The following is an 11,372-nucleotide window of genomic DNA, read 5'->3' as shown; positions in this document are numbered from 1 at the left end:
CACAGTGAGAGAGAGACTTTATTGGATGCTGCAGTTCCCTGTCTGTCTGTTTGTCTGTATAGTAAACATTATAACATTAGCCGAGTACTTTGTCAATCTGCTTCACATAAAAGCACCATTAGCAGGAGCAGGAGGTGGATTTAGCTGAAGACTGTAGTTTTAAATACATGTTTATAGATGTGCTGAAGTGAAGTTGAACATGATAGCATCTCTACAGGTTATAGTAGCTTTCTTAACCAAGTTAAAGCCATGTTGGAGCAGAACTTTAGAGCTGTCATGCAAAAACTCAGACTGTGACAAAAATATTTGTCGCTGTCAAGAAACAAAGAAAGGAGAAACTATAGTTCTGAATGTCCTGCTTGGTGAGTCAAAATCCGAACAATTAAGATACTAATGTAGACCATGTATTACTGTTAAAATATAAACGTGGCATTAAACTGTATATTGTTGAATTTCAAGAAGTATCAGATCAGTACTCTGTGTTGCTGTTAAATGGGGCAGATTGCTTCTGGGACAATCTATGAAAATATATCAAAACTTACATTGTTGGAGAAGCATTCAATATAATTTAGCACCAACAAGCTGATTCCCAAAAGCCTCCACCTCTCAGGTCCTGTACCGGGTCTATGCTGGCTTTTTTTCATGTTTCTTAAAGACGTGGCTCTCAGTAATGCTTCATCTGGTGGAGATAGTATATTAGACTTGTTAGTTCTCGTTTAGTCCTGTTCTTGTCTAGTTTATTGAAGTCACAAGCATATCAGCGGACATAGCTAGACCAAACATGAGGGAAAATAGCACCCAAAGTCCAAAGAAAACTCTGCCTGGTGAACTATTGCTCAAGATCACTTGAAAGTGGGAAGTGAGGATTTAAAACCTTTGTACTGCACTACATATTAATTGAACCAAGTCTTACATCTTTTTTTAATTATTACTAGTTTTCCAACAACTTCCTTAAAAGTCTAATAATGTAGAAAATACATTTTCAGGTTTAAAGCTTTTGCAACATAAATACCAGCAACTGCCTTCACAGGACAATAATGTCTTTTATCTGCAAAATAAACACATTGCAGCCCTGCCTGTGTGTGATTTAGGGGGTCAAGGACCTGTTAACCTGTTCATGCACGCCACTGGTGCAACCTGCTCACTCCCCGCCTTTCTGTTTAGATTATTCAGAAGAAAGCATGTGACTCTCCTGTGTCACAGATAAGACTGCAGCAGGAGGGTCAAACCCAAGGGGAATTAAAACTGTGGAAAATAAAAAATACGATTATTAAAAAAAAGTACTTTCCCCCTAAACTTCTTCAAGAATATTACACTGATAGAATTTCCTCTCCTTCCTCAACATTCTGGCCCCAAGCACACAGGGGCCACAGTCTTAGCCACATCTCAAGCTAATTTACAAAGATCCTGAATTATTCTCTTATCTGGGGCTTTAAAGGTTGTAAGGTTGATTAACAAGGTCCTGTCCTGTTTATCAGTCCGGGGCTAGGTGTGGAAAATAGCCGGCGATAAGTGCACAGACCATTAAACATTCTATTTCCCCTAATATTTGTTGGCAACCATCAGCTTAACTGATCTCCCTTCACTTTAATTAAAAGGGATTCCCATCTTGTTGGGGTCATTATGTGCTGGCGGACGCCGGGAGAGGGGTTTGTGATGAGTTCAGCGTTCCCTCTGTCCCCAGGTTGCCAGAAGGCTTTTTTCATCCTTTCTCCTCAGTTAACCCTTTCCTAGCCAAACTGTACTTTCTCCTTTATTTATTCAGCAGGTGAAGCAGAGTAAAGCAATATTGTGTCCAGCAGCTCTTAAATGGATCCAGTTTGTGCAAAGTTTTGTCTTTTCTAGGGAAGTGTTTAGATATTCACACTATGTCTCTCAACCGAGGGGCATAAGAATCTGGCCGTAATGGTTTGATTTGCCCAACTCTAGTTGGATCGATGCGGCTGTTTACAGTTTCTCCCTCTTTCACCCCTTTTGTCTTCTTTCTAATTTAGTGTTCCCAAACCACACTCAAGAGCCGGAGTGTGTCTGCTGCGCTTGCATCTTTGCCCTCCTGCCTGCTCTCCATCACTGTCCATTGATGTTTTCCCTCTCTCTTTCTTTACTCCTCGTTCCCTCTCCTTCCTTGGTTGGTCTTGGAAAAAGAGCTGCATGCCTCCACACTTCTGGACAAGACTGATGGCTCGTCAATAGCATTAGCCAGCATTGCAGGCCTCACTGGTGTAGAACCAAATCAATAGGGCCCAGTAAAAAGTCTAAGAGGTGCACGCAGCCCATTTCAGCCAAACCTCATGTTACCAAAGATGAGTTTTTATAAGAATCCAGGAGTCACTGTCTAATTTATTCTCTTTATTGCTGTATTTCCCCAGTTAGTCAATAAAAGATGAGTGTTTCGTCTCGCTACCATATCCTAAAAAAAATATTAATGAAAGATTAATGTTCCTCAGAATAATATAGTTGTAGCAAAATCTGCATCCTTGCAGCGACATGTAAATCTAATGTTTTCTCTTCACAAATTCTCCTAATTTATATCTGATTAGGGTTTGTTTTTTCAGTCCATCTGTCTTGAAAGGAAATTTACTTCTGCTTTTACTTCTGCATTGATGTTAAATGAGTATGATCAGCTGAAACCAGATATTTAATTTGGGAAAGCCCAGATGCTGATGTTTTGGTTTTGTGACTTTCTGCTAGGTTCATTTTACAACATCTGAGTTAAATCTGAGGGCAGGAATGAGTGACAGATATTTTAAAGTGGGGCTCCATGGAGAACAAAAAATGACACCAGCTTATTTAAATAAAATAAAGGTTGCAGTGCTTCAAAGCTTTCATACTGATGCTTTTGCATGACCAGTCCCTCCTCATTGTTGCCACTGATTTTGCATGGCATATTTAATCTTTTTAGTACTATCAGTAAATACATAGAAAATAAAGTATTAATAAAAATTGTTTTATGATGTAGTGGAAAAAAGTTTCCAAAATCAGTTGATCAGATGACAATGACAGGATTGTAACCGGTGTCTAATTTAAGACCAATAGGCTTCATGTCACTTCTTCACTTTCACAGATTTGATGGAAACGACCTGATGTCCTTCCTGGAGACCTGGGTAGAAATGACATTCCTGCTGGAGCTCACATTAGTCTGTAAATTAGAGCATTTGCTGTCAAAAGTTATTTTTATTCCCCTTTCGGATTAATTTAATATTTTAGATTTTTTTAAATTAAATTTTAATTTAAAAGATGATGTTGTCCTTTAATTTTGCCCAAATAAACCACATTGTCTTCATCTATTGCTAATATTAATAACAAGATTCTATGTCACAATACAGAAAAGGTACATTGCTCTTTATTCTTGCTATATTCTGAGATCAGTCTCTTTTTAATTTGATTTCACCCTATTATCATACAAAGGGATTTGGCCTCTTTCAGGTACTAATTCAACAAGCACGGCACCATCTTCTCATGCCCCAACATCTTTTAATAACTCTATTAATCTAATCATCCACTAATTGGTCAAGATAGCCTTTTCCCTGGGGATTTTTTATTTTTTTTTATCATGGGCAATTAAAGAGCCCTGAAATTACAGTGTCTGATTAAATATAATTTGAGTGACACATTTCTGTGAAACGTGTTTTCTGTGAATTACAAACACAAACATTGCCAGTGACTGATAAATCTTTAATATAAAAATTGTACAAGAATTCTGATACAAATTACAAGAGGTATTTGGACAAAATATGAATAAAATTCCATTTACATCCCAAAACCCTTATGCATTTTATGCAAAACAACATAGACAGTTATGATACAGAAAAAAATAGAGGAAAGGCTAAAAATAAAGAAAGAAAAGTCTCTTAAAAAGGATCATTTTTTTCCTTCTGTCTGCACATGGGAAACACCTCTTTAGGTAACATACAGTATCAATGAAGCTTCCAAAGTCACCTTTTTAACAGCAAAGGATCCTTTGCTCTCTATTTTTTGTTAGTTTTTTGCAGTGCGACTATGAAGCCATGCAACGCTGTCGAGTGCTGTAGCATAGGCTTTTTTTAAACACAGACACTAATGCATTGGATAATCAAAAACACAAGTGAATGAAAATAAAGTCTAATCTTACCAGCTCTTCAAACTATTTATACTTTAAGAATGTAAAAAATATTTGAAAATTCCATGAAAAACATTTTATTAATTTACAGTATTTTTCTCACAGGTTCCAGTTCAAATTAATGAGGGAATTCTGATCTGTACAATCCGACATGTGTGTTTTTCTTTTATCTGCACAAGTCTAACAATGTCCTGTTAAATACTTCACCTCAGGTTGTTTCTTGAGCTACATTAACTGCATGCAGTGCCACCCATCTCCTTTCCTCTTTTATTGTTCTCACTCCATCTGCGACATGAAGGAAATGGACAGCAATCAGGTTGGCCTTTTTATCCATTCGCCATCCCTGCCTTCCTGCGTGTGCAGTGAGGAATTGTGGAATAACTGATGGCTGATGCTGCGCTGATCAAATATTTAAGGTTCACTCCAGTGGTTTGGGCCGACAAGGCGCTCTAAGTGAAATGGACGGTCACCAGCTAGCAGAATGTGTTAAGTTAGGGATCAAAAGGGTTATAAGAAAGGGAAGCCAGTGGTCATTTCTCAGAGGACAGCAGACTGTGTGGGAGAAAGGTGACGCAGTCTTCAACGGGCAATCAAGAAGAAGCTGGTGATGACTCCTGAGGAGTGTTAGCTTCACTGCATTCTCGCTCCCACCTCAGCCTGTATAACCCTCTGTTTCCCCTGCATGAGATGACAGATCGAAGCCTCCCTACACACATTTCTGCTCTGCCTCTCAAATGCCACCTAATGTCTCATACTCCTCAAGGGAGCTGTATCCTGTGGTGTGAAGAACCCCTTCCTGTAACATCCTGTTTTCTGCTTTAAATTTATGATAAGGGTCATTCTCCACGAGAAAAGGACAGTGACAAACAGAACATGAGGAATATGTGACTCTGAAAAGGAGGCCCTTGATGGGATGCAGTTGAATCTTGAAGGAGCACTTCAGGATTTTTGAAGTTGAGGTTCTGTCAAAAGGTCAAAGTAGTTTTAATCTTACTTACAGTAGATAGCTCTCTCAGTGTCCACATTTAATAAAAATCTAGATTTTTTGGACCCGGTGGCTGTAGATAACAGTTATTCAGAATGACACCTGCTTCAAAGTTGACTTCGAAGGGCTTAAAAAATCCTGTTTTTAAAAAAATGTCAGAACGGTTTATGAGGATCATATTTTTTTAACTGTCCTCACATTTGCATTAGACGAAGGAAGTGTTCTTCCTTCACACTAAAAACTAAATATAGAAAACGTTTTGGGCTTAAAGTGAAAGTCATTCTCAACAGAAACAGAGAATTTTGTTCTTTTACTCGAGGTGGCAGAAACCAAGTTCTTCCTGGCCGGGCCACACTTTCATTCTTCACAAGAACTCAAGTGCAGAACTCTTGTATTACCCTCACTGGTCCCTCCTACTGCAGCATGTATATAAGAGTTGTCAGACAGCACATGAGAAAAAAGTTCTGCCCAGATGATGGGTCACGAACAAGCTGCAAGAACTTCCAAAACAGGGCCGCAAGAACACAATGACCTCATTTTGGTCTTGCGGCCCAGGGAGAAAGAATAAAGCATTTAAAATTTTTTGTTTGTTGCGCTACTTTACTGTTATTTCAGTCAGTTGATCTGATCAAAAACCCCTTTTCATGTTCCGTTTTCACACATAAAAAAGGTTAAGAAGAGCATCTGCATAAAGTGCTGTGACATTTATTAGAAGGGAATATTATTAAGATGGTAGACGTTTGCTTTGGTACACAATTGGGAATCCCCGCAGTGCCTTTCAGTCAGCAGACACCCTTAAAAAACATTTAATGCGTCATACTAATGTTCAATGAGACAAGACATGACCATAGGACAGTTTCATCAGAAGAATCAACTTGTCTGAATATTACAGGCGCCAACCTCGACATTCTTTAATTAAGTTAGAAACTCTGATAGCTGTTAATGATGGCTAACAGTTAGCCAAAGGGGTATTTCCACAGAAATTTGGAGCACATTTGATCATGTCTGGTTAGAAATCTATAATATTTGAACTACTTAAAACTGAACTGGATTATTCTACACTGATGTCAGCTTCTTAAAACACAATTTGTGAATGGTTTGTGGTCAGCATATCATCTTGGGACAGTCGTTCTTCTGCACGTGTGCCACTCTGAATGTTTCTGTGCAGAGAGACAGCTGTCAGCGGGGTTCCTGCAGAAGCACTTTTTCTATTTCTGCTGGAGTGAAGGCCGGTGGGATTCGATGAGTGAATGAGGCAGCGAGCGCCTCACTGAAGCTCACTCCTGGGAGAAGGCAGGGGTTCCTGTACTCAATTTTCCGTTCACTTGGGATAAACAGGCAATTACCCATCCCTTTTTGCTATGCCGTGGCTGTCCGGTGAACTTAAGCATACACTATTAGCGCGAGTCCCTGTAGGATTTGCATTGCGGCATGTGGAGGTGGTAAGTGAGTGGCAGGATGAAGAAATGGGTAAGACTGCTCTGACAGACAAAGAGTAAGGATAAAAAAGGAAAAAGAACTGAAATAAATTACTACAGACCCTGAAGGAGAATAAGCACACTGAAAATGAAGAGATGAACTGAATTTAACTTAATTGACTGAGTCAAATTAAACTGTTTGGAGCACACTCTCTTCCCTGGCTTTTCTCCTTCTGTCAGTGTCACAGTCTTGTCAGCAACCTTGACGTCTGGCAGTGTAACAAAGTGACAAGTGAGTTATTAGACAGAAGAAGCTGGAATGGCGGGATGCCTCCAGGTAACAGGGAAGCAGCACATTTTTAATGATCGCTGCTGTCATCCTTTCCTCCCTAGTCAGCCTTCCACCTCCACAACCTTTCCATCAACCTCAGCTCCTCTTTATCACAGAGAAAAGAGCGCTCAGAAACACCCCGTGTGTCCTGTAGGTGGAGTCTTAGAAAATGTCTGAGATATTTCAGTGGAACAGGTCACGCCTGTACAGCAGAATGGCTGAAGTGTGAAATACGTGGAACTCAACACGGTTATAGATGTAAGGTGTTGTTAATACTGTACAGCACACCACATAACACTGCATATTTCCCAATGCTGTTTAGCACCAGTCGAGTAGGAGTAGATCTCCTTGCAGAGTAACACAGACAAGATCCATGAACAATGATTTTTTTTGTTGTCTTTTTACAAACAATATTCTTTGCCTGGACAAAACATCTCTGTGAAGATCCATCACCACTAATAAATACCCTTTCCCTAAGCTACTTTCTCAAATTATTAAAAATATGTGTACCGTGAGTAACTCTTTGCAACTAAAAGGAGGAAAATTGCAACATCTGCAGAATATATGTGGAGGTGGGGCTCAGCAGAGAAAACCTGCAGCAGAAAATCACAGTTAATGTTTTAAGACTCAAGTGCATCCTATTGATTAAATGGTGCATAATTTAAAGACAATGTCTTGCTGAAAGAGCTTTCTTAAGCAAACTCATGCATTTTGGTCACAGTTGAAGAAAGATTTTTTTCTTTTAAACCTGTGGGACATTTATAGTTTTTAAGATAGCTTTTCTGAAAACAGAAAACACCAATTATTTCCTAAACAAGATACTGACTTATCCCATTGACTTCTTTCTAATCAGAGGACATACATTTATTTAGACTGAGGTCTAGATTTTCTTTGAATATGTTGTAAAGGAATTGGGAAATATTTCAGGTTTATTTTAGAGGCTTTGAAAATGAGCGCATGCAAAAAGAAAGCATTTGAAGGTAATATTGCTTCCCTCAGCAACAAAGCCACTGTGGACCCCCAATCACCCGACTTCACCATTGCAGAAACCCTCATAATATTACACGTCCCCCTTGTATAGATGCAAAGTGCAAAAACTGAATCGGTTTACTAAAGCAAAAAACTCCAAAGAAAAAAGCTCAAAAAATACAAAGAATGATATCAGTGTAAGAGCATAAAAAAGCATGCCGGCGACCTCTGAATATCTAACAGGCAGTTAAAACAATTCACATGATCTTCTTGTTTTTTCCCCATGAATCAGTTTGACACTAACATAAATGAGTCCCGCTTTAAGGATGCTACCTCTTTCTTGCCTATAGATGGAAGTATCGTACTGTACTGTAACATAAATCCAATAAAGAGAGGAAAAGGAAGCAAACAACCATCAACACAACTCTTACACCGAAAAAGCCTCTTGGGACATTATTTACAAATGGAGCTGTCATGCTTTTGTAAGGGGTCCATTAAAAAGTTATTGTTACACAAATACAACAGGAAGTTTTTCTCTTTTTTTCAGTACTATTGTTTCTGCAGGCAAAGTCACAAATAAAGAGTTTGAACAGATTCTTTGGACATGGACGTAAACACAAACAGAGTAGAAGGTAGAAAAAAAGATGGAGGGGCTAATGAGTAAAATTAGCTGGAGTTTTCTATAAAGCAAACTCCATGCCTATTGGCATCATCCTGTTCTTCCAAAGAAGGATAAGTCAAAAGACACAATGATAAACTTCATCTAGAGTTAATCATTTTATACATGGAGATAGCAATGTCTTGCAGTGACTTACAAAGAACGGGTCAGGAGGCATACAGGCGTTCAGCTTGTATTTGATGGAGGAGGACTTAGGATGAGAAAGGAACAGTGGAGTCAGGAGGGACGAGAAGTCCTTGCTTAGTCTAATATTGTAGAGAAGGGCATGTTTTTATGGAGGTTCGGGTTCTGAGAGTGTCGGTTACGGCTGCGCACTGAGCTGAAAACCATGTTGCAGCCAGGGATTTTGCACTTGTGCATCTCGCGCAGGTGCACAGTCTTGTAGTGCACACGCAGGGTCCCTTTGTTGCTGTATACTTTGTGGCAGATGTTACAGAGGATCCCACCACTGCTGCCATTACTGCCCCCTCTGGACGAAAGAAGGAATGGTGATGAGGAAGAGTCCAGCCCTCTTTCTTTGAGTTTTCCAGTCTCCTGATGCCCCCCTTCAGCCCGCCTCTCCACACGCCGGGAGAGGTCCTCTCCCTCACTGTTTCCATCCTCCTCATCCTCTTCTCCCTCCTCTTCTAGGTCATCCAATAGGATCCCTTCGTCGCTGCCATCTTCTGACTCATGTGAGGAGTGGATGCTGCTGCTGGACTGAACACTGGAGGTGGTGCTCAGGTCCAGCACCATGTAGTCGTCGGGCTGGCCCCGGAACAGGCCGTTGGTGTGATGGTTTCTAAGGTCATGATTTAAAGGATGATGGGGATAATCGTTGCTCATGTGTGAGAGGGTGTTATGGTTCAGACCAGGGAGCCCGAGGCCGGGAGCCCGGAAACCCACCCTGGCCATCGGGTCCAAACCCATGTGATGCCCGGTGTAGAGCTTGGCCAGAAACTCGGCTCGCAGGTCCTTGGGCAGTGGCGTGAGTTGAGGGTCGAGGACAATGTCGTCCAGCTCTTTGGTCAGCAGTTTGCGGTGCAGGTTGATGTTCGAGCTGTGCCTGATGTAAAGAGACAGAGTTGTAAATCAAAGTGCTGCCTGTGTCAACCAAATAAAGCTTAGCAAACAAATAAAAAACAGTAATTCCGAACTATGGTTCTCTGCAAAGGTTTTGTTGACCCCTGTTCATTTTTTCAACATTTGTTTTAGGTATGTATGTATGTATATATATATATATATATATATATATAATTGGAGTCCAACTGTGATAAATTCAGGTGATTGGAATGAAGCACATATATAGAAGGTCTCGCAGTTATCAGAGCAATAACCAAGATGTCAAAGGAATCATTGGGAGACCTCCAAGACCACAAATATGTGTAAGGATACAAAAAAAGTATGGCGGGACTGAATTACCCAAAAAGCACTGTGGTCTCCATTATTTCGAAACGTTCGGAACCACAACAGCCCTCCCTAGTTTTGGCTGCAGACTGGGTAATTGGAGAAGACTGGCCTTGGGAAAGTAGATCTCCTCACCACAGACAGTAGGGATGCTTTTTGTGGCATGAATTTGACGACTAGTCTGGATTGAGGGTAAGATGACATAATGACCAAATATAGAGACATTCTTCAAGAAACCCTCCTCCAGATTCCTCTGGACTTAAGACTAAGGTGACAGTTTATCTTTCAATGACCCAAAGCACACAAGTCAGATAACACAGGAGTGATTCAGTAGCAATCAGTGAACTTGATTGCCCCAGCAAGAGCCCAGATTTAAATCCAACTCAAAAGCTCTGTCTACCACTGATGCCAATCCAACCTGACTGAGTTTGAGAGGATCTACAGAGAAGAATAGTGAATAAAACGGGTGCACCATGCTTGCAGAGAAGACTAGAGGCTATAGTTGCTGCTAAAGGTTTTGGGATCTTTTGTGTAAATTCTTTTTTATAAAGAAAACACTCATCTGGTTTCAGAATAAGTCTGTAATGTAACTGTATGTGAAAAATTGAGGATGTGTGAATACTTTCTGGTGAAGCTACGTTTAAATAGCAAACCGGCTGATAGGGAGGAGCACCAGCTTTTCATTCAGGCTCCTGAAACTCCAGCAGATAACTAGAAGGCAGAACATATGACAGCAAAGCTGCTCTGGTTTATCTTTTTAAACTTTCAACCTTTATCTGTCGTAGTACTGGATGGATTTGGAAATGTCTGAAGACTTTTGTAAATCTCACAGATAAGGTGGGGGTCTACATCTCCAGAGAATAAACACAGGGACCAGTTTTCAAAGAATGCTAACGGCGCTAATCGCTAATTTAAGATCCTGGTCACAATTCTCATTTTGTCACATTATCAGTAAAACCCTGATTTCCGGTGACTTCTCTCCCACACATGGTGTCCCATCACCTCTTCATATACCAAGTAATTGTTGACTGTATAGAAACAAATTTTTTGAATGCTATTAAAGTTTTTAACTAGTATCTAAAACTCGATTTGATGCATCTCTAGTTTCAACTGAAGCCTGCTGGTAACAAAGAGCCTCAAAGTAGTTTTTTTGTTAAATTCTTTGTTACATGTCTGCACAACTGTGGTTTATTCCTTGGTTTATGAGCCTTTTTACTCCAGAATGATTGATAGGTTGGAATTAACTAGGTTTACAGCAGAAAATGAGTTAAAACAGTAAATAGGAACACGTTAAAAACCTTCAGAAAGTCTTAAGACTAAAAAAGATTACATGAAAGTTTGACTATTGAAGCAAAATAATTTGAACAGCATTGCACATGAATTCATGTTTGCCACTGTTAAGTCATATATGATGAACGATATGTACAATTATCGTTTCAATTAATCCAGGTTCAGAAACACACGGCTCACCATGGTGAAAACACATGGAGACAGAGTATCCTGCT

The 11,372-nt window shown here is 39.9% G+C and overlaps 1 protein-coding gene across 4 annotated transcripts in view; it reads right to left on the bottom strand.

Moving 5' to 3' along the window:
• Window positions 1–3,654: 3,654 nt before the first annotated feature.
• The window catches only part of bnc2 (basonuclin 2), a 224,429-nt gene continuing 216,711 nt past the window's right edge, over window positions 3,655–11,372 (bottom strand). For 3 of the 4 annotated variants that reach the window (XM_047364402.1, XM_047364400.1, XM_047364401.1), the window contains one exon: window positions 3,655–9,526. In XM_047364402.1, the coding sequence (XP_047220358.1) occupies window positions 8,722–9,526 (805 nt within the window). In that variant the 3' untranslated portion in view covers window positions 3,655–8,721. The remainder of the gene's footprint in view (window positions 9,527–11,372) is intronic. The other variant, XM_047364403.1, reaches the window with a different exon arrangement.

Source organism: Girardinichthys multiradiatus, chromosome 5, assembly GCF_021462225.1.
Source record: "Girardinichthys multiradiatus isolate DD_20200921_A chromosome 5, DD_fGirMul_XY1, whole genome shotgun sequence".
NCBI classification, from domain to species: domain Eukaryota; kingdom Metazoa; phylum Chordata; class Actinopteri; order Cyprinodontiformes; family Goodeidae; genus Girardinichthys; species Girardinichthys multiradiatus.
The sequence above is the reverse complement of the archived record's forward strand: the minus strand, read 5'-3'. Positions and strand labels throughout refer to the sequence as shown.